We start from the raw sequence: 27,028 nt of genomic DNA on the forward strand, positions 1-27,028 counted from the left end.
CGGGAAGGTTTTGAGTTGATCTCGGCAGTAGGTGACAAACTGAACGTTTGTAGCTTCATTAAGGAATGGTTTTTTTTTTTTTTTTTAAATCAACAAAATGTGTTAAAATTAATATTCTCAGTCAGGGGCGCAACTACATATTTTTGAGGGGGATGCGAACACCTCACCAGGGAGGCGTCCAGGAGGCATCCTGACCAGATGCCCCTCAACTGGCTCCTCTCAATGTGAAGGAGCAGCGGCTCTACTCTGAGTCCCTCCATGATGACTGAGCTTCTCTCTCTAAGGGAGAGCCCAGACACCCATCCATCCATCCATCCATCCATCCATTTTCTGTGCACCCTTGTCCCTAATGGGGTCGGGAGGGTTGCTGGTGCCTATCTCCAGCTACGTTCCAGGCGGGAGGCGGGGTACACCCTGGACAGGTCGCCAGTCTGTCGCAGGGCAACACAAAGACATACAGGACAAACAACCATTCACACACAAACACACACCTAGGGAGAATTTAGATAGACCAATTAACCTAACAGTCATGTTTTTGGACTGTGGGAGGAAGCCGGAGTACCCAGAGAGAACCCACGCATGCACAGGGAGAACATGCAAACTCCATGCAGAAAGACCCCGGCCGGGAATCGAACCCAGGACCTTCTTGCTGCAAGGCAACAGTGCTACCAACTGCGCCACTGTCCAGCCACCCTACGGAGAAAAACCCATTTCAGCCGCTTGTATCCGCGATCTCGTTCTTTCAGTCATGACCCAAAGCTCATGACCATAGATGAGGGTGGGAACGTAGATCGACCGGTAAATCGAGAGCTTTGCTTTTTGGCTCAGCTCTCTCTTCACCACGACGGACCGGTACAGCGCCCGCTTGACAGCAAACACTGCGCCAATCCGCCTGTCGATCTCCCGCTCCCTTCTTCCCCCATTCGTGAACAAGATCCCGAGATACTTGAACTCCTCCACTTGGGGCAGGACACCCCCCTGACCAGGAGAAGGCACTCTACCCTTTTCCCGCTCAAGACCTCGGATTTGGAGGCACTGATCCTCATCCCGGCCTCTTCACACTCGGCTGCGAACCGCTCCAGCAAGAGCTGCAGATCATGACCTGATGAAGCCAGAAGGACCACATCGTCTGCAAAAAGCAGAGACGAGATCCTAAGGCCACCAAATCGGATCCCCTCAACACCTTGGCTGGTCTAGAAATTCTGTCCATGAAAGTGATGAACAGAATCAGTGACAAAGGGCAGCCCTGGCGGAGTCCAACTCTCACCGGAAACTAGCCCGACTTACTGCCGGCAATGCGGACCAGACTCTGACACCGGTCATACAGGGACCTGACAGCCCGTATCAAAGGGCCCGGTACCCCATACTCCCGGAGAACCCCCCACAGGGCTCCCCGAGGGACACGGTCGAATGCCTTCCACAAAACACATGTAGACCGGTTGGGCGAACTCCCAGAACCCTCCAGGACCCTGCCGAGGGTGTTCCAGTGTTCCACGACCAGAGCCAGAACCACCCTGCTCTTCCTGAATCCGAGGTTCGACTATCCGACGGACCCTCCTCTCCAGGACCCCTGAATAGACCTTGCCAGGGAGGCTTAAGAGTGTGACCCCTCTATAATTGGAGCACACCCTCCGGTCCCCCTTTTTGAACAGGGGGACCACCACCCCGGTCTGCCAATCCAGGGGAACTGCCCCCGATGTCCATGCAATATTGCAGAGTCGCGTCAGCCAACACAACCCTACAACATCCAGAGCCTTAAGGAACCCTTCGCCTGCCGGTACCCATCAGCTGCTTCCGGAGTCCCACAGGCCAAAAAGGCCCGATAGGACTCCTTCTTCAGCCTGATGGCATCCCTCACCAAAGGTGTCCACCAACAGGTTCGAGGGTTACCGCTGCGACAGGCACCGACAACCTTGCGGCCACAGCTCAGATCGGCCACCTCAACAATGGAGGCATGGAACATGGTCCACTCAGACTCCATGTCCCCCACCTCCCCCGGGGGTTTACCCTGGTGAACAAGGGTTTTGCCGTTCACCGGGGTTCGAAGTTTTGCCAGAGATGGGAGTTAATGGAACTGAAAGGCACTGAATTGCACAACACCTTGTTGAAACAATAATTACTGAGACCAGTGGCGCAAAAAGTGGCTGTCTGGTGTATATGCAACGCATAGGGGCGCTGCACTAGAGGGGGCACAAAAACGATTTGGGGAATTTTTTTTCTAGTCAGCATTTTATGTACTTAACAGCTGTTTGTGTATGAAATGATCAATAACAGAGGAACGGCACTGATTAGGCGCCCCTCCCCTCCCATACAGGTAGCTTGGGCAGCGGCCCTTCCAGAAGCTGAGGCGCGTTTTTTTAAATCTTTTAAATTTGTAGCAATGCCTCGACAACAGGGAGCTAAAGATGGGCGGCAGAAAAAAACTTCGGGGCACAAAACAGAAAACAGAAGAGGGGGAGGATAAAGATGTTGGAGAGACAAAGAAAAACTTTTCAAAGTGGTTGAAAGACCGAAGGTAAGAAATGTCAGAGTATCAACAAGAGAGTTGTAAATATTCAGGTTAGCTTAAGCTAGGCTACAATGACAGGCGGTTGTTGTTGTCCAATACAGGATGCGATTTATTCCGTATTGCTATAATGTCTGATAGACGGACCTATCACACACATCTCAACAATAAGTGTAATAATAATGACCAAAACAAAACACGGGAAATATTAAGGTCAGCTAAATTGTCGTAACGGGACCTAAATAGGACCCCACGAACTGACGCTGTTGTCATAGTTACCTAGAGTTGCTATCAACCAGAGTCTTTTTAAAATGTCCACCCGATAAAACGCCGTCCTTAGAAATAAAACCTCTGGCAAAAATACAGATGGTAGTGGGAAGATACAGGCTAAACAACCATAGTGGAGTTTAATAGGGGCATTAAAATAAATGTGTGGCGATATTCAGTGGGTTTGTTGATATCAGACAGGAGAGGAACCGCAGACCCGTCAGAACCTAAAGAACCAGACATCAGTCTCTTCATCCCTCAGTCATTTCCTGAGACCGAAAAATAATATAGATGGCAATTTAAACAAGTCATACAAATAGATTAAAATAAATAAATATTGTGAAGAGGAAATTAAAAATGTTCGTTAGGATTGTGTAGGAAAAACGTTGATATCTTTTATAATTCAGTGTTTTGTGGTCAATATTATTTCACCGTTTTATTAATGTGGGTTGCCAGTTTGGATCAGGCTTCCTATCAAGCTATAAGAATGATAGAAAACATGCTAACGAAACAAAAAGCCTCAGACACAGGCTAACAGAAGCGTCTCTTTGGCTCACTTGTACAAGTTTATTTCGTGGTGGGGGTGAAATGTTCTCATCCACCTCAAAAATATGTAGTTGCACCTCTGATGTAGAGGGTGTGTGAATCTCCCATTTTCCTCATGGAGCCAAAGCATTTTGTTGTGACGTCACAATGTTGGAGGCATCGCGTGGCTCAAACACCTTGATCTCATCCAAAAAAGATGACATTAACTTGTTAGTTCCTCTGTCCATTGTAGTAGCTGATATATTGTGAAAATCCGGTAGAAATGATGCACTAATCGAGTCATGTTGTAGCGTTTTCTTGTTCAGTACTCGTATTCGCAATGAAACACACTTCTTTTCATTAGATAGCTGTGTTCGCTTTATTGCTAACGTTCAGGTTATAAACTCAACTTCTTCACTTCCTTGTTTGTTAGAACAGTGCTGCCTACACACACAAACTTGCTCTGATTGCCCCCAGTGGACAACAGCAGTACAACATGCACATAAACAGAAAGCGACAGGATAAAGAACTTGCAGCTATACATTTCAAAGTAAATTAGAAAACATGAACACATAACACAAAATAACTCAAAGAGAAGTTAAGATGAGAACATATTATAACACATGTTTACATAGAAACAGCGCGCCGCGAGGCTTTGTTTTGAGACTTGCAGTCACGTGGGTTGGTTGTGGGCGGAGCTTGGTAAGATCAATTAAGCTAGTGTCCTCCTTACTTCCTTTCGCGCTCTTACAGGCCATCACTAGTGGGTAAATAATCAACAGCACTAGCCAAGATGTTTTTGTATTGATGAGTGGCATAAAATTAGCTTTCTGTGGGGTGAAATCAGTTAAGAGGCTGGATTTGTCCAGAGCAGTCCGTTGCTACCTCTACCCTGTCCGTATAACAAACCGGAAGCCCAGTTTTTCATTTTTGAGCATCCCTAACAGTTACTTTTTTGTAGTTTAGAAACAATAATAGCTCACTTTCTAAGTTAACCTGAAGAAAAGTTATACAAAGATCTGAAATTATATTCAATTTAATAATAATGGAGTCAGGCTCACAAATACGCTTATAAAAAATGTCTATGCTCCAGCTTTTAGTTTATGCAGGCGAACGAACGAACGTAAGATGATTACTTTGGATGAGGAAATAGACCAGGGGACAGACGAATACGGGAAATTTACAGCACCTTTGTACAAAAGACTGTTAATTATCTGTTTTCAGCCCTCCAGTTTAGTTTTTCTTTATCAAGGTGTTTTAGATGTAGTATTTTATGCCAGCCACTAGGTGGCTTCTCGTTCATATTCGCTTCCTCTTGCTTATAGATCTGAGTATTGAGTAGTGCGGTATGATATGAACTTTATTGTGCGGTTCGTCCATAAAGCTACCCTTACACTATAAGCATCAACTACTCGTCCGCTGTGTTTGGTCTATCCCAGTGGTGGGCAACTCCAGGCCTGGAGGGCCTAAACGTCTCCTGTAACTTTTAGATGTATCTCTGCTTCAACACACCTGAGTCAAATAATGAGGTCATTAGCAGGACTCTGGAAAACTTGACTGCACTTGAGAGGTGATTCAGCTGTTGGATTCAAGTGTGTTGGACCAGGGAGACATTTAAGAGTTGCAGGACACCGGACCTCCAGGACCAGGATTTCCCACCCCTCGTCTAACTGCTCACTTGTATTAATACCTGCAGCTCTTCCCGCCGTTCGCTCTGAACTAGCAGCTCCAGGAGGAGAAAGGCTGCTGTACTCCAGGCATCGTGCCAGTCATTTTAAGGATGCTTATTGGTCCCCCCAAAATGATGAAAACCCGGGTATTATCATCAATCAATAAAATCTCCACTGGCCAAACTTGAAGATTGAACGTTATGCTGCTCACACTTAGCTTTCGTCAACAACTCAGAGGCGGAAATCAGAGCTCTGCGCAACGCAAATAATGTTCCGGTTGGAACACGGTGCGCTAAATAAAACATAAATTAACGAAGCTTCAGATAAATTTTCCTCAAGGAGTTTTAATAATTAAGGTGCTCGAATCACTCCAGGAATCATTTCAGCCCTAATTTGATACCATTTTAGTTGAACAGCCTATCATTTTCTGTACTTCTTTATAGGTTTCCCCCTCTTTTATTAATTTTTTGATCAAAGAATGCTCTTCTTATCAGTGTCTTGAACGACCCATGTTTCTGTTCTTCAGCTGAATGTGGAGCTGAACATGTTAGACTGCAGGACACAAATAAAATATCTGAACACTGTTAAATATGAGCTGCTGATTTGTTCACAATCATTGTCCTTAGTTTTAAAAAACCCAGATATTTAAAATGGAATTACACTATAATGGTTTTCCAGGCAAATTGAATCTAAACAATAATTAACTAAGAATTATTTGTGCCTACACTGTTAGACCTTTTATTGTAATTTTACAGTAACTTACTGGCAACACTGTTGCCAGCTGTAATTACCATTCTACAGTACCATTACTGTTATATTTCACAGTTAATTTTTACTGTGAGTGTGCTTTACAGTTATAACTGCTTTACTGTAATTGTATTTTATAGGAAAGCTGGTCTACTGTAAACTTGTTTCACAACATAATGTCAGAGTTTTACTGTAAATTAAAGTTTACATTTCTTTAATATAAGAATATTTTACCATAAACCGAAAAATTTCATAAAAGAAATTTTAGTCCAAGTACTGTGAATAACAGGTATTTATTTTCAGCAGATTTGTAGAAATAAAATCCATTTACATATTCGCAATGTCATAAAGAACAATGTCACAATACAATATAATGTGCTATAAAACAACAAAACCATAGAACACATTTCCTACATCAGAAGAACTTTTATTCCATTCGTCAAACAAAATCAGTGGGATCCATCTTGTGGAAGCTGAACTGTAAAGAATAAGACAGACAATGTGGGAGGTCATGAGATGGTCAGGAAGTTATCTACATTTTCAAATCGACAGGAAGGTTGACAAATTAAGCTGAAGTGACAATGTTCAAATGCATAAAATCTTTGTCATAAAGTAGCATTAAGTTGATAATTTGTTTAAAAAAAAATCAATTGGACTGAAGTGATAATAGAAGCTGCATAAAGAATGAGCAGGACTGGCTTCACTTCAGGTTTTTGGATTGTTTATGGCAAAAGCAGTTAGTCAGTCAGTCAGTCAGTCAGTCAGTCAGTCTTCAGTAATTCAAAAGATTGCGTCCTACAAATGTCCCCAAGGGGACGATGAAGTACAACAATCTTTTTAGTCATTTTGTTGGTGCTGACGGATTACTGCAAAGGTGTGCCTAATAAACTGAAAGCTGCATAGTATAAAAATACACCACACTTAAACGACTACACACTTATACATTTCTGTGATTTATTAAGAGATGCAGCGTATTAAGGAAGAATTATTTATTAAAACTTTGAACAAAACGTTTGGCTCGTCTCTTCCTTAACACAGCCGGGTTCTTCTCGGCAAGCAGCGTCCAGCTGTAAAACGAAACTAAACAAAGTGTGATGACGTCACAGATCACAGAGTTTAATTCCATACAAAGCAATGAACAACAAAGCTGCAGAGATACAGAGATATGCATTTTCTCACAAAATAACAACAGACAAAGACAAACACGAAACACACAGACAGACAAAGGCGCCCACGTGGAGAAAAAGATGGAAAAAAAACTCTCTCTCTTTCTCTTTACACTTCATCTTATACAAAGAGGTGTTTCCGTATTTTAATTTATGCAACGAAGGCGTTCCGTAGTTCAACCAATCAGAGACCTGTTTCGGCCCCCAGAGAAACTTGGAAACTCCCCTCATTGCAGCTCAGATGTCTGGTTTTTCTCAGTAAGAGGGCGGACCACTTCGTGCTCATCTCTGTCTGACACGGGGAGAGGCGCCAAGAAGTCTCTTGCCCCCTATCGGAATGTAAATTTATTACTCTGTCTTCAGCGGGGGAGGACAAAAGCCCTGCTTGTTTAAATGTCTGCTATTGTCAGCTCCCACATGCTCAACAGAAAACTGTTCCACATAAAAGTGTTGGCTATACCTTTACACATGTTGTAAATATTTTAGCACTTAAATAATCATTTTCCTTAACAAGCGACATCCACTTTTTACCACGGACACAGAAAAGATGCAGGCTACTCTAACCGGCTATTGTGTAGGAATCACATGCCATTTATAAATAATCATTAAAATCATATTAAAAAGGCTAAAGTAAAGTCAGAGCATGCAAGATAGGAGGAAAAGACAACAAAATAATAAACATTTACATTTGGTAAAATACTTACCTAGTTGGAAGTCCTCCATTCAAATTCAGCAAGTTGTTGGAAGAAGGTGGTGATCTGGGAGTTCACACTGACTACTTTCCTCTTGACAAGACTTCCCGTCTTGCGGCTTGTACCGACTTTGGCTGTGCATTTGGTACCAACATCTGGATTGATCCTCACAAAGAATCTTTTAACAGAAATAAAATATATTAATTGTATTTTTTAATGAAGACGTACAATACAGCAATCAGCTATGGTTCTTCATCATCAGTCAAACTGTCATTAAATTTAATTCATAAATGGCTTGATGTAGAGTACTTGCCATTGTATCATCTCCAGCGTGGTGGATGCTGACTCCTGATACTCCAGATTGAAGTCATAATATGACCCAAAAACGACAGCAAGGACGCTGGCAAAGTCATGTAGTTGCTCAGGCTGGAAAAATACCTTCTCCTCCATACTGACCATCCACCAGGTTGCAGACATCAAGCTATTTCCTAAAATAGACAAACCCTTGTCAGGCTAACGCTAGTGAGTAAAAGTACAGACTACCATAACAATTACATACATTGCTACAAAAAAATTATAGTGATAGAAAATATTCCTCTTACCAAGCATGATTACCCTTGGTGTAGTGGGTAAGGTCATTTCCATTTCAACAGACATCTTGGTGGAAGATACCTTTAAAACATAAAAGGAATACTCTCTTAAATATGAATTACTGGTAGTAATTTATATTTAAAGGGCCAGTTCACCCAGATTACAACAGGTTTTTGAGAACCTCATCCCGGAGACTAGACTAGACTTTACCCCTACATCCTGCTACCACTCTGAAACAGCGGATGTGAATGACAGTTTGTGGGGCTAAATGCATTTTTTAAAGCATTACATTCCACAAGTGTTCAGTCTGACTTCTGCAATGGCGGTGACTCCTGTGCATGTGGGACCTGAATGCAGAAAATGTTCTGAAGGAAGCAGAACATTGCTCTATTCCACATGCAAACCGATAATTAGCTGTGTGTTGATGTTTCTTCACATGACTACAAAATTCTGTAAATTCTGAAGTACAAATGCTGCAGAATTTACACCTGTACATAGTTGCACCTGTTAGTACTGACTTAACTTTAAATTTGCAGGAGCATGGTTTAAACATGTGAACAGTCCTTATGTGTAACCAGGGTTGGAAATTAACTTTTTTTTCCACCTGCCACTGTGGCTGAACAAACTCAAAAAATAACAGAAACTACTTTAATGTTTTTCACCTTTGTCCTCATTTACAGACTCTTGTACACTATGTTGGAGATGTAATGGTACTTTAGCAGGATAACCAGCTGTAGCAAGCTCAAAGTTATAGATTAGGTTAGCTGCTCCTCTACATTTTATTAAGGAAGAGTAATTATCATTAACTTTGGACAAAAAGTTTGGCTCCTTCTTCCTTAAAGTCCCGGGATCTCTGGCAGGCGGGCTGCGGCTGGAGAAAGTGAAACCACGACACTGCGCGTTGACGTCACAGATCACAGAGTTTAATTCCACACAAAACAACGCATGAATCAATTAACAAAACTGCAGAGGTACAGAGATATATATTCATTACCTGTAACAGGAAAAATAGAAAAAGAAACACAAAGAAAACAAGGGGGGCAAAGACGCGTCTTTGGAGAAAGCTTTATGCCAAAAAGCAAAACAGTGGTAGCATTCTGAATTTTCAACGCTTGCATGAAATTTTATACTGAGTGGGTGTTTCTTCAATTTAATATATTCAATTAAGGCGTTCCGCTCTTTAACCAATTAGAAACTCCCATATGGACTAAGGCAAACTTGAGAAGTCTCCTAATTTACAGCGAAGTTCCAAAGGCGTCTGGTTTCTGTCGAGAGACAAGGGCGGACCAGTTAATCTTGGAGGATACCAGGTACGAATGTCCCCGGCGCCGAGAGTCTTAAGATAAGATTTCGCAGACACCCTCGGAATCTGACGTCTCTTCCATTATTTCTCCTAACGTTCTCGAAGAGACTTGCATCTGGTAATTTTCAAGGAAATGTTATCTTTGCAAACCCCAGTTTTTGCTTTTGCACAGTCAGCCCCCCAAAAGATTGAGTTCTGCCAAAATAATACATAAAATCCACAGGACAAAATAAAGTATAATTCCTGAGCCATTTTCTAATAGTAAAGAAAACATTTTCATTCAAACAATTTCCATTTGCTTCTAATATCGTCACAGATAATACAGTTTTCAAATACATTCGTCCTTTAGTAGTTTTAAAATGAGATAATACAATCTTCAGTAAAAACATGGTATTAATACTTAGAAATTAAATGTTAAGGGGTTTCAATCTTCTATTTTGCATTAGTTTCACACCATCGCAGATGCTGGCCTCCGGCAGGTCTCCCCCCAACTGCCTGCAGGAATGCTAATTTATAGCTCTGTGTTCTAGCCGGGCCTCAAAAGGCCCCATTTAGTGATCTGCATTCTGACCCCTGTCTGTCCGGTTCAAGACAAGAGTATCAAACCTACCCTTTTTACACATGCGTAAGATTAACTGTATTAAGTACTAAAATAATCATTTTTCTTAACAATTTCCAGACTATTTTGTGGCTTCAAATATGTTTGAAGAGCTGTCTTTTTACCTGTTGTCTTGTCTTTTGAAGAGATGAAGCTATGTTAGCAGTCAGCAGGACAGAACTGCACAGCCACTTGGAGGGAAAAAACTTGGGAGTTAAGAAAAAGGTCATCTGAAGAAAAGAAAAAAAAAGAACAATGTTAGAAATTCATCCTTGCTGACCTACGTAGATAATCTGCACTTTTAACATTTGCAAGATCATGGTTTAAACAAATGAACAGTCATTAGATGTAAAAAAAAAAAGGGAAGGGGGGGGGATCAATTATCAGTTAAGGTTATATTGTTCGACAAAGGATGTAGCAACAATGCTAACAGACACTCAGCACTGAGCTCATCTCAACCCAAAGCCGCCCGAGGAAGATTAAGCGGCAAAAGTCAAGCTAAAACCTTCAACGGTAAAATTAGCACCTTAGCTAACGTTAACTCCGAACCAGCTCAAAAAATAAGAACATCATATTTTCCTTTCTTTCACCTCATTTACAGACACGTAACTTATAAGGTTGCAATATGCCAGTTATATAAAACACCAAAGTTAGTAACGTAAAGGCAGTGTTGTATAGTAACGAAGTAAAAATACTTCACTACTTTACTTAAGTATATTTTGGAGTACTTCATACTTTCCTGGAGTATGAAAATTTTTGATGACTTTCACTTTTACTTCACTATATTTCCGAACTTAATTGCGTACTTTTACTCCGATACATTTTCAATGTGTGGTTTAGTTACTCGTTACAAAAAAGCGAGAGAGAAACAAAGTGTTTAGATCCCACCTACTGATTAGCAAGTAGCAAGCAGGCTACCGAACAAAGTCCGTAGCCTGCTTGCCTGGGCTTGTTCATCACCACCAATAGGATACACCTGTTTCGCTTCTCCCATTAAACACAAAGCAAGTCTCGCAATCAGCAGCAGCCACATGGAGGATGAGACGGAGACCACAACGACTGCAACTACGTCGGACACGGCTCCAGGGGAACCACCAGCTGGTGATGAGAGCCCATGGCCTTATTTAAACACAATATACTCTTTCGTGGGTGTTAAAGATTCGTCGTACCGCATGCAGTTTATGTTATTCCTGGCCAAAGATGTGGAAATTCTATCTTACAAAAACTCCCCGTCCAACTTGAAGAAACACATCGAGGTAACTTCTTATGAAATGGTTATAATCCTCCTGTTTCAGTAACTATAGCTTGGTCACTAGACACTACTGTATTGTGAAATCTTAACCATAAATGAACTTTGTTTGGCATTGTTTCAGTTCCATACGTGGTGTATTTAGCTTAGGCTTAATGTTGACTGTAGCAGGCTACCTAGACTCCTCTGTTCAAGGGGGGACAGAAGCCATAGCGATAGCAATTTAGACTAAATTTAACGAATATAGAAAAGGCATGCAAGTTCAAAACCAGGTCTACAGATGCCAATAAGCTGCATTTCCCTCCCAATTCTTTTTTTCTTTTGCATAATGACCAGTTGTGTGCACCACCTACTGACTGTAGCATTGACTGATTCACTGATTTGTGAAGTAGAGTAATCGTAACAGATCTTTTTCTTCATGTTGGCCGCATTTTCTGTACTATTTATTTTTCTCATTTTCAGCACTGACCTTACTTGAAGGGAAAACTTAAGGCTTACAAAAACTTTGTATTTTCTGTCCTGGAGGGTTTACTAAGAAGCTGGTTCAGTTGTAAAGCAGGTTAAGTTAACCTTGTGCTATAGGTAAAGCACCTAATTTTCTTAACTAAATGATGCCTGCAGGTATATCTATTAGCAGGTTTAATTTTGCCTGCACTTGGTTGTGTACATTATTTTAAGTGTATTTGACAAGTTTACCAAAATATAAAAAATGTCATTCAAACTGCATTTGCTTTGTTTTACTTTTTACTTGTACTTTCATTACATTACTTGAGTACATCCATTTTTACAGTAATTTCCATACTTAAGTACAAGAAGTTTCAGATACTTTAAGACTTTAACTCAAGTAACATTTCAGTCAGTGACTTGGACTTTTACCAAAGTCATATTTTGGAGAGGTACTTATACTTTTACTTGACTCTGAGATTTCAGTACTTTATACAACACTGCGTAAAGGTAACGTTATTTTACCAGGCTAACCAGCACAAACCAGCTCATGCTATCATGCTAAGTTATAGCATGATAGCATGATGCTATAAGCTACGTTAACTCCATCTAAAATGTACATTTCCAGGCTAGGTTTTGGCTTCAAACAGTTTTCTAAGAAGTGGTTTTTTTTATCTCTTGAAGAGCTGAAGCAGTGTGAGCCCACAGCACGGAGACAGAGCTGCACTTGCACTTGGAGAGAAAAAGCTGGTTGGAAGCGAAGCCACGCTTGATGACGTAGCTAGATAAACTGCATATTAATGTTAGCTAGGATGTGAAAAAAACAAAAGTACATTCTCTCTTTCTGCCTTAAAAATATGTTAACCACTAAAGGAGTAAAAATACAGAAACAGGGAACCACAATGAAGCAGCTATGATGACTGTTGGAAATCAAATATAATTCTTACTGTATATTATAAGTACAGAACCACTACTGTAATGTGTAAACAGTAAATTACTGCAACTTCAAAACATACAGTAAATTACTGTAATACTATGTACTATACCCATAATGCAATGCAAACTACAGTAACTACTTGTAAAGATGTCTTGTGGTAGTTTTACTGGGCAAAGGCTAACAGTGTAGGGCACTGCGCACGGCGCTGCGTGTGACGTAATCCCTGAGCCGCGTCAGATAGCGTGGCTGTCAGTATGCCAACAACATGCCAAAGCGCAAATGTATGTTTACCGACGATTTACAAAAGAGTTTCCCCGCTTTCAGACCCCCCCCCCTCCCTCGCTACAATGTGTCCTGGTTTTCCCAACTGAAAATATGGTCACCCTATTTATGGTAGTTTTACTGGGCATTTTGTGGTATTTAACTGTAAAAAATACAGCAAAGGCTAACAGTGTATGATGACCGTTAGAAATCAAATATAATTCTTACTGTATATTATAAGTACAGTACCACTACTGTAATGTGTAAACAGTAAATTACTGCAAATTCAAAACATACAGTAAATTACTGTAATACTATGTACTATACCCATAATGCAATGCAAATTACAGTAACTACTTGTAAAGATGTCTTATGGTAGTTTTACTGGGCATTTTGTGGTATTTAACTGTAGAAAATACAGCAAAGGATAACAGTGTAATTTTCTACTTTAGCTTTGACTGTAATTGACTGTAACTAGAATTCAGCAGGTTTCACTGTTGACTGATCTTTGATCTTTACATGCAGGCAGCAGATTGGACAGAAATAAATGACTTTTTATCTTTTATCAGGCAGTGAAGCAGCTGAAGTTTATTCAGCAGTAAAGGCAGGAGATGGGACTCATGGAGAGAGAGTCATCAACCAGAAGAAGAAGAAGCAGAGGTCAAAGGCCAAAGGTAAAACTTCTCCTGATGAGTTTCTGAGTTTTTCTTTGTTTTTGTGTTTGTTTTCCATGACTTCTCTGCCCAAACTTATTTTTAGCATATTATGTTCTCTTTCAAGGTGGAGCTAAAGTGTAAAAACTCAAAAGCTCCTCCTACAGTAAAATACAGTGGTTACATAATATGATGTAACACCGGCCTGTCAATGATCAGTAGTAATTAATGTTGTCATGATGTGTGGATGAAGTTGGACCAAAATACAAGCAGAATTCAAGTCGTTGATGAAATAAAGTTTTCATTAAATAAATCCAGAAACAACTTATAAAAACTTTGATGAATGTCCAGGAAGTCAGGAAACAACAGAGACTGAAAAAAAACAGAAGAAACCAGAGAGGAGATGAAAGAGGATAATAATGAGTGAATGAGTGAATTTCCTGGAACAACAGATCAGGACTGATTACTGAGAGGGAAGAGAAGAAAACATTGATCTAACAAACACAAGAAAACAACAATAAATATGATCTGACTGAAATAACTAACAACAAACTGATCTAGAAAAGTAAAACCCAATCTGATCAAAACTAATAATCAATCCAAAACAGATTAAAATTGATCATAACTTTTAACAGATGTTTCCTCCTGCTGGAGGTGAGATGGTCTGAATGTTGGTCCTGATTCAGCATCAAATAATCAGGAGGTTTTTTACAGACCAGATCAGCTTCTGCTGACATGAGCAGAAAATAAATCATTTCCTCTGAAACCTGCTAGAGATGAGATTTTATAGTGGATCTGGTCAGAGGATGATTTCCTGCAGCGTTCTTTGTTTCAGTGGAAAGTGAATCTGTCCAGACCAAAAACTCCTCAGTATGTGGACATTTCCATGGACCGTCACAGAGACATAATGGCTGCTGGCGGCAAAATCTTCCTGGACCTTCAATGGATCTAAATGGATCCATTTGGATCCGTAATTACAGGCTGATCCAACACAGCTCAGATCGATTACAGCAGCTTGGAAAAAAAATTTCAGTTTTTTATTTGCTAAAAATGATTTGAATCAAGTTAAATTTTCTTTCTACTTGTAGCCCTGTGGTGAACTGAGCTTACTGTAATGACTGTATGTTAAAGTTACTAGAAACTTTATATAGTTCAAGACAAAACCCAATTATACTAAAAGTAAACGCTTATTTATTAACGCATAATAAATAAACGTTTATTATGCATTAATAAATAATTCATATTTATTGACAGCTATGGATTTCATATTCAAAGAAATACACTAGTATTTTCCTTTACTTTAATATTTAAATAATAAAGTGTAAAGGTAGTTATTAAGTAATTTGCTTACTTAGTAATTAAAACTGTATTTTTTAAATCAACTAAGAGCATTATTTTATGTAAATATTGCAATTGAAAGAAGTATTAGTGTAACGTAAGATACACTGTGTATTTTATTTGGCTTTGCCATTTGATTGGTCACCGAGACAGTCCGTCCGGTGCGTGGCTCGTGATTGGTTGAGGGAGGAGGACGTGGGAAGAAGAAGGAGAGGAGAGACGTTATGGCGGAGAACGGAGGGTGAGACGAGCGGATAAGAAGTGAAAAATTACAGACTCCAGGGAGAGAAAACTGGGAAAAGCACGGGAGAGGACGAAATTTGGGAGAAGTTGGAGGAGCTTGATCGACCCGAGTGGGACGGGACGAAAGGAGACAGATAAAACCCAACCAGCATACCTAGGTGGGCCCCATATGGGAAAAAAAGGGCAGACAATATGGGTCCCAAAAGGGTTTGTCCGTGGTTTCCATGGTGGCCCTACATGGGTTTGCCCAGGTAGATTTAAATGGGCTTTGACTGGGTTTTCAGTGTGGCCCAGATGGTTATCTTACATGAGGCCCATCTATGGCCCATGAGGGTGCTTTGAGGAATATTTACCTGGGCCCTAATTGGGTCTGAACTGGGCTAGAATATGGGCTTTAACTGGGTTTTCAGTGGGACCCAGATGTGTTATCTTTGTAGGGTCTTTCTCACCTAACCTGGAAGTGAATTACATTCATAGATATGCAATCTTGATCAACAAACCAAATTCCTGTGATATAAAAATTACTACAAGTTAACATCTGCTAGTCATGTTATATGAATGATTGTGAACTCTCACCAAAAGAACTATTTGGTTCCATGTAGAAGGTTCTGCAGCTGCATCAGAACCAGACTGTCTCTCCTTTGTTTTAATTCTTTATCTTGGTATAAAACTCATGTGTTTCTCTGCCTGGCAGCTTTTCATCCAGACCTGCTTCATTACTGATTGTCTCTGTATTCTGATCAATATATGAATAAACCTGACTGAGTGATTTCACCTGAACAGTGATTGGAAATAGTTTTTTTTTCCACAACAGTCCTAAAATGTGTTAGCATAAAATTTGCACACAAAAAAAAGAGAGATGAAAAATTTCTTTTGGTAAAGGCTTTTTATTTGGTAATTTGAAATATTGTCAGAAGTTACTTTTTACCTCACTACAGCAATTATTAGAACTTCATTACGACGCAGCAAATGGTGCCACAACAAGAAATGCTCTGTTAAATAAACAAACAAACAAAAAATCAACAATTATTCACATGGCATTTTGAAAACAGAAACTAGTTTACTATAACAAACATATAAACAGATCTATAAATATAGATATATAAATATATCTCTATAGATGCACACAAATAAAGACACCTACATATATCTGTAAAGGTCTATATTAATGTATAAATCTAAATACTATATATAATACACACACATACTGTGTCTCAATCAAGAAGTGGAGATCTATATATATATAGAGAGATCTAGATAGATATCTATATAGATAGATATCCATCGATTTATATAGATGGATATCTATCTTGATATATATTTCTACATACAGATATATTTATATATATAGATATATTTATAAATATCTACAGATATATATATATACATATAAATATATATTTAAATACACACACCTATATAGATCTTTCACAATACCTTTTTGTGAAACATTTTAAGAATAACCTTCATTCCACATGCATGCTTAAACTTAGAAAGCTCTCATACATTATTGAAACTGTTCATCTTGACAGACCTGTTGGTTCAAACACCTGAGTTTGAACTGAAAGCTTCCCTAGTCGTAATAACTTTCCTATTTCCACCTCTGTCACAGGCTCCAGTAAACCACTTTGAGATTTCCTTTTCCATATCTTTGTGTGATTCTGTAGATGGATCCATTTCTTTTAAGTGCCCCTAAAATAACAAGCAACGGTAGAAATTGTATTAGTGTTTTACTTTAGTACAATGTGTAATGATTCACTAGAGGGACCCAGAAAATCAGCCACGACACAGGCGTGAGCAGTAAACTCAGATATTTATTAAAAGGCAGCTAAAACCGGGCACATAGGATCGTCAGCTGCAGCATTGGCTTGGCGATCAGTTACTGTAGTGATCGGCTGAGGGACAAGGAGGAGAGCGGATGCTGCGCTGACGCAGGGCTCGAGAGGAAGTGCCCGGGGAGGGAAAGCGCTGATGCAGGGCAGCGCACCAACCTTGTGAAGCAGCAGAAGAACCAAATCCAGATCAGAATTCTTAGTCAGACGGGCCGAGGTCATACACGATCGGGGCTGAGAGCAGAGTCCGTGGGAGTGGGCCAGAGCGGTGTAACTGAAACAGGCGTGGGTCGAGATCCAGAAGGGCGATGAGTAACAGTCCGACAAGGGCAAGGCAAAAGGGGCAGGTCCGAGGAACAAAGCATGGTAGTAACTATGAGGGCGAGGTAAAAGTGCTGGAAAACTACTTGCTGAAAGCGTTCGATAATCTGGCAGTGTGGCTGTGACTGAGAGGCTTAAGAAGGGAGACAATCAAGAAGCAACACGGGTGCGAGGAATAACGGAAATGAGGGACGTGACTAGGATTGGCTCAAACAAAAAACACAGAGTACAATGTGAACATCACAACAATGTAACATTAATGAGATTTGCATCTCCCCCTTCACGGGGCAAAAATGCTTGCACAGATCTGCCATAATCAAAAGCACTCTTGAGTCATTATCATGATGTACAGAAACTATATTCTTATTGTGAATTTAAAATATATCCATCTATATAAATCAACTACTGGCATAAGAAAGGTTGATCATGGTTTTGTAGAGTTATTTTGGTAATATTGTTTGAAAAACAGACAATATTACCTTCAAATTTGGTCATCTATCAAAACTTTAAGTTCTCAACACAATGAAAGAAAACTATGCAAATAAAACCAAAAATTGAAGTCCGGTTTTTAACCTTTTTAACCTAAAATATTACTAAAAATAACAAACAAAAGGCATATAATAACCAAAATAAATTAACATGTTTAAGAAAGAAAAGTGGAAAAAAATTTACTCTGACCATAAAAACTGATATTTACCATACACAACTTCAGAGAGACGCGGGTCCCGGAGTTTGTGTTTCCAATGTCGTCCAAGAAGGTTGAACTGGACTGTCAATTCATGGGACATGAGGACTCGCACAGCTGGACGCTCCTCCAATTTCTGTAACCATGGCAACCTTAAGTATAATAACAATAACAAGACAACATTTTGAACTCAGAATACATTATACATTTTGCGTTTATTAATCGGTTTGTTATTATTTCACACTTGAATGCTTAATTCTACTAATGTATTAATCTACCTTTCTCAAATCGTCAAAAGGTGATCTTCACAGGTTGATGCTCTTGAAGTCTGCAAAAATATATATTAGTGCAGTTAAAATAACATTTGGGCTTTTCAAATAAATAAAAAAATATTTAAGGCAAATCAGCCTTTGTATAGATTAATCACTGAAGCCTTATATTGTAAACACTGAAAAGTTTCACTAATGCAATTATCCTCATTTATTTGGTACTGTGACAGGACAGTAGTATTAATCTTAAGAGTAGTTTAGAAAATCACTAATAAATATTACTAATAAATCCTAAAATATTGTACATGTAAAAGAACAAGAGCTACACTTAAATATAAGTACATTTCACATAAGTGCTAGCAAAATATTGCAAAAACATCAAAGAGAAATTCTTCATGTTTCAATCATTGATTCAGGCTTGGCCACTTCAGACTACTCTATAGACCAGGGGTTCCTAAAGTAGGTCCTCGAGGGCCGACTTTTCCCTGCTATAGACCAACACACAACAGATCCAGATTGAAACAAACTATGACAGAACAAAACACTTTAAAGTGTCACTTACATGATAAAACAAACATGATTTAAAAATATTAACTGCTATGCCTTCAATTTATTTACAAAAAAGCTTTTAGGCCTGTGAGGGACCAGACTCAAATGAGGACAAAAAAATGTTCAAAGTAGCAAAAATTCAATTTAATTATTCCAAAATAGCAAACAAAACATAAAGATTTAATGCAAAAATAAGTCAACGAATAAATAACAATTTTGGGCCCAATTTAACTGAGGTCAACTGAATTCTAACTGAACACAAACAAAACTGACCTGCCAACAAAGAACAAAAGGCTTAAATAGGGGTGGAGTAACCTAAATCTACCACATGAGGGAGGCACGACATAACAAAAGAACAAATACATACAAAATTAACTAAAGCATTCTATGAAATAAATAAAGCAAAACTAACTCTTACTTAGCAGAAACAATAAGTGGATATTTTAGTGACCAAATTAACTAAATAAAAACAACTTGAAACAAGTCTTCCCCCTTCTGTCTTTCACAAACAAATGGTTTGCTCCAGGTTTCCTCCTCCAGCTGGTTTGTCTCAGCCGCACCTCATACAAAAGACAAGTGTAAATAAACCATTCAGACAGACATTAAATCAGTGTGCACCCATTAGAACATATATGTCTAAATGAGATAACTAACTTAAACGTATAAACTGTAATATAATATAAAGAAGAAATACTAACACGATGTGGTGGTGGGAGGAGCATCCACCACAAGGCCCAATATACTGAAACCACATGGGCCCCATATAGTAGTCCCATTTCTCTCCCATTCCCAGTTAGCCCACATTAATGCTGAATAGGGCCCATACATTTAGCCCACATGGGCCAACAATATGGGTCCCATTTTAGGTTAACCTTATGGGCCTCATGCAGTTAGCCCAGATAAAACCTATGCCCACTCATCATTACCTATATAGCCCACAACTAAACGATTCAGTGCAGCTTCATAAAAAACTGCACCCTTACATGGGTGCAGTTTTGTTGTTGTCTCATGCATGCTGGCTTGGGTCCCAGCCAAGCCAGCATGCATGAGACCCACCCAGCATGCTGGTTTAATGGGCTCTTTGCACCTGCCGCGCTGACGTCACAACCGCATGCAAATCACCATTTCTCACAGCCTCTGGTCCCACTGCATCTGCCTCACCACCTTAAACCACACTTCCTGACAGTAGGACCCGACCAGACCGAGGTGAGGTATTGCTACCAATATGGATCCAGCAGGTTTAAGAAAAAATAATAAAGGATTTTGTAGAGGAGGTCGCAAGACCATATTCCTCCTGTCAACGCCTGTATAGCCACACGCTTGGTGCTATTATTGGACTACTAGATCCTGCGTCTTCCTCACCTGGGTCTGGTGGAGTTGCAGAAGGAGGCAGAGGGGGAGTGCCTGACAGCGATGGCCGTGCTGAAAGGCAACCCTCTGCCTCGCAAGCCAGGTAGTTATTCCGCCAGCCCAGCACTAGCGTCTCTGGGACCAGCAGCTCCAGCCGGCATTCCAGCCGGTGTTCCCGAGAGTGCTCCAGCGTTTCCTTGACAAGCAACTCCAGCAGGCCCTCCCGAGCGTGCTCCAGCCGACGCTCCCAAGCCTGCTCCAGCCGGCGGGCCAGAGCCCGCAGAAGCCCCCGTTCCTAGTGTCCCCCCTGAGCTTCCTAGTGTCCCTCCTGAGCGTCCTAGTGCCCCTAGTGTTCCCCTTGAGTCCTCTAGTGTTCCCTTGTTGTCCCCAAGTGTTACCTCCGAGTTTCCTTGTGTCTTTTCCGAATTCCCTAATGCTTCCTCTGAGTTCCCTAGTCCCTCCTCGTTGCATCCTAGTCCCTCCTCCGAGTTTCTTTGTGCTCCCTCCTCGCCCCCTAGTGTTACCTCGTCACGCCTTTGTGCCCTTCCTGAATCTCCTCCCCGTAGTGCTCCTCCCGAGACCCAGCCTGCTAGTGCTCCTCCCGAGGCCCAGCCCCCTAGTGTTCCTCCTGATTCCCCCAGAGCTCCACCGTCGCCTCCAGGAGTCCAGTCTCCCATGGCCCGGCCTCTGTGCCGACGTCGTCCGCTGGACCTCCCCCTAGACTCCGCCTCCAGCGTCTTCACTAGTGTCAGCGTAAAGTCCTGACTGAATGAAAATCATTAGAACCTGTTTACAGTCACGTTAACGAAGAACAGCTGAAAAGTTACCTGGTTTATCAACTGCAGTAGCAATTTCGCTCCAACTCCTCCTCTTGTCATTTCTATATTCTTTGCATGTTGAAGAAACATTAATGTTGTTTCCACATATCATCTCCAATGTCCGCTGGACTTCGGGTTGCGCCGTGTCAGCTGTTTGGGATTCCCCTCCGTAATTTCCCCCCAGAAAACACGGAGGAGAATCCGCGCTTTCTGATTGGCTACCTGTCACATTCAACAGGCTGCTTTAAGATCCCAGTCGGGGAAAAACCCCTGATTTGGATCGGAGGCAACAACGATCTACTGCAATACACCACACACTGCAGGATGATCGGTAATGAAATCACAAGCGACAATCTTAGAAAGACCAACGTTCTAAGATTGTCGTAAGGCAGGGGTGTCCAAACTTTTTGCAAAGAGGGCCAGATTTGATAAAGTCAAGATGCCTGGGGGCCAATAGTTTGTTCGGACATTTTTTAACTACAAAAGTGTCATGCAAATACACACTGTTATAAAACAATTTTCATTGTCACAATTATCTTTATTTTTCAAATGACAAAATAACCAAATATAAGGCAACTCTAAAAGCAGAAATTCTGCTTTTCTTTCATATCTGGAGAGTCAGATAACATTGAACAAACTGTATGAAATACCTTAAATTTACATGAGTTTAAAAATATCTTTGCCTCAAGAACATTTTAAACAGGAGTTAAAGTAATGCAAAGTTGTCTGTTATTATTAAATTTTAAAACGAGTGAATTTTGCTCGTCATTTACAATATCTTTCAGAAAGTAATAGTTTGTCACATCTACAGGTTCATAACATCAACAGTAATAACCAAATTTTACTCAAGAGTTTAATAAAAATAAGTGCCATAAATCCAGGTGCATAAATGTTCTTTTGGCTCTTCACTGCTGATAGTGACAGACGTTACCGTTCAAAATACTCAGTTTCATGTCCTCAACTCTCAGTGCCACACTGTTACTGCCAGGCAAACATTTTTCTCAAATTCTTGCTTCTTCTCAGGGCAAAATGTTCTCCACCATTTTCATAACACAGTCTTTGATAAATGTACCTTCAGTAAAAGGTTTGCCATGTTTAGCTATTAACATTAACATCGTAGCTGCTTTGGTGGTATTTTCTTTTGACTCACAGGCCCGCGTGAAGAATCGCTGTTGTGATGCCAGTGCAGCTTGGAGCTGCTTCACTTTTTCAGCACGGTCACTTCCTGTTAGCTTGTTGTATGTGTTAGCATGTTTAGTCTGGTAGTGTCTCTTTACGTTGAAATCCTTAAACAAGGCGACCGTCTCATTACAAATTAGACAAGCACAATTGCCTTGATTTTCAGTGAAGAAGTATTGTAATTCCCATCTCTCTTGAAAGCGGCGGCCTTCACTGTAAACTTTCCTCGTTTTCTTTGCAGTGGCCATGGCAGAAATGAGTGGAGAGCGGTTCGCTGCACGGAGGCAGAGACTGATAGTATTAAAGTGGTGCTGCCACCATTTGGTGAAAGGAGGAATTACAGTTTCAAGTTTTATGATTTATTTATTCTGTTTCACAGTGCAGGCGGGCCATAAATAATACATTATAAGACCGAAGCTGCGGGCCGTATGAAATCTGACCGCGGGCCGTGATTGGCCCTCGGGCCGGACTTTGGACATGCCTGTCATAAGGGGAAAATAGGAGCAAAAAATCATGTAGTGTGAATTATTGCATCAGGTAGTCAATGTGCCCATCTTCTCTATTTAAATCTAATTATTACTGAAGGGCAACATAATATACAGACTTCATAATCTTTTGGTTGAATGCAGTATTTATTTCCACTTTGGCTTTATGTTGTTTAGTTTTTTTTTCAAGTGCGTTTTTTGTTAATGGAGACTGAGAATCCATTTTATTTTTGGTTTTGGTTGTTTTGTTTATCAGTTCCAGTGTTTAGTGTTCCTTTGAAAAGAAATGCATTATTATGTAATTTCCATTAAATCAGTCTACAAAGGTTTTCAGACAATCTTATCGTTTTGTCAATAATTTTAACAATAATTAATCGTTCAGCAAAATTTGTTATTTGTTTGTTACTCACAACAGGCCTAGTTGTGAGTAACAACCTGACTGGGTTACAGTTGTTTTGGACTGTATATTGATATAATTGGACATTTCCGGGTAAACTTGGACTTAGACTGACTTTATTGTCATTTTCATGCACAGGGTGAATACAGAACGAAATTTCGTTGCATACGGCTCAGGACAATATTTTGAGCTTCCAATGTTGTGAGGTTATTCCAGAATAAAATAAAATACAGTATAAAATATGAATATAAATATAAATATAGAATATAAAGTGCAGGACTGACAGTAAAATATAAGTTATTTAGCTCTGTACATGTGCAAGGTATAAAGTGGAGACCAGTTTTTGAGTGCAGTCCAGTTAAGAGTTCAGCAGTCTGATGGCAAGTGGGAAAAAGCTGTTTCAGAACCTGGTGGACCTGCACCGGATGCTGCAGAACCTCTTTCCAGAGGGCAGCAGGGAGAACAGTCCATGCTGAGGGTGTGAGGGGTCACTGATGATGTTTCGGCCTCAGGACACGCAGCGCTGGGATGAAATGTCCTGAATGGAGGGAAGGGGGGCCCCGATGATCCTTTCTGCTGTCCGCACCACTCTCCTCACGTTCTTCCAGTCGGAGGCGCTGCAGCCTCCACACCACACAGAGAGGCAGCTGGTCAGAATGCTCTCTATGGTGCTTCTGTAGAAAGTCTTGAGGATGGGCGGGGGCAGGTGGGCTCTTCTCATCCTCCACAGGAAATACAAACGTTTCTGTGCCCTCTTCACCAGAGACGTGGTGTTCACAGTCCAGGTGAGGTCGTTAGTGATGTGCACCCCCAGGAATTTGGTGCTGCTGACCACCTCCACAGCCGAGCTGTTGATGAGCAGTGGAGCGTGGCTGGGCCGGTTCTTCCTGAAGTCGACGATCATCTCCTTCGTCTTGTCAACGTTCAGGATCAGGCTGCTGTCTCTGCACCAGTCCACCAGCTGCTCCACCTCCTCTCTGTAGTCCAGGTCGTTGTCGTCTCTGATGAGGCCCACCACCGTTGTGTCGTCCGCGAACTTCACGATGTGGTTGGTGGCGAACCTGGGGACGCAGTCGTGTGTCATCAGAGTGAACAGCAGAGGGCTCAGGACGCAGCCCTGAGGGGAGCCTGTGCTGAGGGTGATGACATCGGAGGTGTGTTGTCCGATCCGGACTGACTGAGGTCTGTCGGTGAGGAAGTCCAGCAGCCAGTTGCGCAGGGGGGTGCTGAAGCCCAGGTGTCCCAGTTTTCCTGCCAGATGCTGTGGGATGCCAGATGCAGTCCTGTGGGGGGTTCTCCGGGAGTATGGGGTACCGGGCCCTTTGATACGGTCTGTCAGGTCCCTGTATGACCGGTGTCAGAGTCTGGTCCGCATTGCCGGCAGTAAGTCGGGCTCGTTTCCGGTGAGAGTTGGACTCCGCCGGGGCTGCCCTTTGTCACCGATTCTGTTCATCACTTTCATGGACAGAATCTCTAGACCAGCCAAGATGTTGAGGGGATCCGATTTGGTGGCCTTAGGATCTCATCTCTGCTTTTCGCAGACGATGTGGTCCTTCTGGCTTCATCAGATCGTGATCTGCAGCTCTCGCTGGAGCGGTTCGCAGCCGAGTGTGAAGCGGCCGGGATGGGGATCAGTGCCTCCAAATCCGAGGCCATGGTCCTGAGCCGGAAAAGGGTAGAGTGCCTTCTCCGGGTCAGGGGGGGTGTCCTGCCCCAAGTGGAGGAGTTCAAGTATCTCGGGATCTTGTTCACGAATGGGGGAAGAAGGGAGCGGGAGATCGACAGGTGGATTGGTGCAGCGTCTGCCGTTAAGCGGACGTTGTACCGGTCCGTCGTGGTGAAGAGAGAGCTGAGCCAAAAAGCGAAGCTCTCGATTTACCGGTCGATCTACGTTCCCACCCTCATCTATGATCATGAGCTTTGGATCCTGACCGAAAGAACGAGATCGCGGATACAAGCGGCCGAAATGGGTTTTCTCCGTAGGGTGGCTGGGCTCTCCCTTAGAGATAGGGTGAGAAGCTCAGTCATCCGGGAGGGACTCAGAGTAGAGCCGCTGCTCCTTCACATCGAGAGGAGCCAGTTGAGGGGCATCTGGTCAGGATGCCTCCTGGACGCCTCCCTGGTGAGGTGTTCCGGGCACGTCCCACCGGGAGGAGGCCCCGGGGAAGACCCAGGACACGATGGAGGGACTATGTCTCTCGGCTGGCCTGGGAACGCCTCGGGATTCCCCCGGAAGAGCTGGAAGAAGTGGCCGGGGAGAGGGAAGTCTGGGCCTCCCTTCTGAAGCTGCTACCCCCGCGACCCGACCTCGGATAAGCGGAAGAAGATGGATGGATGGATGGATGGATGGATGGATGGATGGATGGATGGATGCTGTGGGATGATTGTGTTGAACGCTGAGCTGAAGTCCAGGAACAACATCCGCACATGAGTGTTCTTCTCCTCCAGGTGAGCCAGGCTCAGGTGTAGGGCGGAGGAGATAGCGTCCTCAATGGAGCGGTTTCGGCGGTAGGCAAACTGGAACGGGTCGAATGTGGAGGGGAGTCTGGAGACGATGTGTTCTTTTACCAGCCTTTCAAAGCACTTCATCATGATGGGAGTCAGTGCCACAGGCCGGTAATCGTTGAAAGAGGTGACTTGAGGTTTCTTTGGCACCGGAATGATGGAGGCAGTTTTGAGACAGGCTGGCACTGTGGCTTGGTCCAGTGAGGTGTTAAAAATGTCTGTTAGGACACCAGCCAGCTGACCTGCGCATTCCCTGAACACCCGCCCAGGTATGTTGTCGGGGCCTGGGGCCTTCCGTGGGTTGACTCTTTTCAGAGTCTTCAACACATCGGCTGTGTCCAGGCAGAGTGCCTCCTCTTTCTGGTGGGGAACAGTTTTCTTTGCCGGAGTACTGTTCAGTGCCTCGAACCTCCCAAAGAAGTTATTGAGTCCATTTAGAAAGTCAGCATCAATTTCACCCTCTGGGGGGGAGGATGGATTGTAATCTGTGATCGCCTTTATGCCTTGCCACATACTCCTGGTGTTGCTGGTGTCGTGGAAGAACTCCTGTATTTTCTGACTGTGGGTTTGCTTTGCTAACCTGATAGCACGGTTCAAGTTGGCTCTCGCTGTCCTCAGTGCCTCCTTGTCGCCAGACTTGAAGGCTGAGTTCCGTGCTTTTAGCATTTCCCGTACCTCCTTAGTCATCCAGGGTTGTTGGTTGGCCCGGGTGATAATGTTCTTAGTGATGCTGACGTCCTCTGTGCACTTGTTGATGTAGGCTGACACCGTCATGGCGTACTCATCGATGTTGATCTGGTCGTTGTAAGTGGCTGCTGCCTTGAACATCTCCCAGTCAGAGCACTCAAAACAGTCCTGAAGTGCCTCCATGGCCCCCTCAGTCCACACTCTCACCTGCCTCACTGTAGGTTTTGTTCTGATCAGCAGGGGCTTGTATGCAGGAATTAGCATAACAGATAGGTGGTCTGAAGAGCCAAGGTGGGGGCTGGGGGCTGCTCTGAATGCTTCTTTGATGTTGGTGTAGGCCAAGTCTAGAGTATTTCCTCCCCTGGTTGGAAAATCCACATACTGGTTGAAGTGAGGGAGAACAGTCTTCATGTTGGCCTGGTTAAAATCCCCAGCAATGATGAAAACGCCCTCTGTGTGTGAGGATTGCAAATCACTGATGGTCCGGTAGAGAACACTCATAGCCTCTTTAGTGTTAGCACTGGGGGACACATATACGGCAGTGATGCTAACCACAGTAAACTCCCTGGGCAGGTAGAATGGTCTGCAGTTTACAGTCAGAAGCTCGATGTCCAGGGAGCAGTAACTGGCGACAGTCATGGCATTTTTACACCAGTTGTTGTTGATGTAAATACACAGCCCCCCCTCCTCGGGTTTTACCGCTGAGAGCACTGCTCCTGTCTGCGCAGAATGTAGCGAGCCCCTCCAGGCTAACAACGTTG

General features: G+C 42.3%; 1 protein-coding gene and 2 long non-coding RNA genes across 6 annotated transcripts in view; 1 reads left to right on the top strand and 2 right to left on the bottom strand.

Annotated features, from left to right (window-relative positions):
* The window catches only part of LOC114157620 (high affinity immunoglobulin gamma Fc receptor I-like), a 41,688-nt gene that overhangs the window by 11,222 nt on the left and 3,438 nt on the right, over positions 1-27,028 (top strand). For 3 of the 4 annotated variants that reach the window (XM_028038724.1, XM_028038726.1, XM_028038725.1), the window contains exon 9: positions 13,526-13,630. The exons of the other annotated variant lie outside the window; for it this stretch is intronic. In XM_028038724.1, the coding sequence (XP_027894525.1) occupies positions 13,526-13,630 (105 nt within the window). The remainder of the gene's footprint in view (positions 1-13,525; positions 13,631-27,028) is intronic. 4 annotated transcript variants of the gene reach the window in all.
* On the bottom strand, positions 5,990-7,751 carry LOC114157666 (uncharacterized). Its single transcript, XR_003598203.1, has 2 exons — positions 7,586-7,751; positions 5,990-6,193 (listed from the first exon to the last, which is right to left on the bottom strand). It is a non-coding gene; the product is annotated as an uncharacterized LOC114157666 (long non-coding RNA).
* LOC114157665 (uncharacterized) lies at positions 7,892-10,630 on the bottom strand. The gene is made up of 3 exons (XR_003598202.1): positions 10,191-10,630; positions 8,176-8,245; positions 7,892-8,061 (listed from the first exon to the last, which is right to left on the bottom strand). It is a non-coding gene; the product is annotated as an uncharacterized LOC114157665 (long non-coding RNA).

Source organism: Xiphophorus couchianus, chromosome 14, assembly GCF_001444195.1.
Source record: "Xiphophorus couchianus chromosome 14, X_couchianus-1.0, whole genome shotgun sequence".
Lineage (NCBI taxonomy): Eukaryota > Metazoa > Chordata > Actinopteri > Cyprinodontiformes > Poeciliidae > Xiphophorus > Xiphophorus couchianus.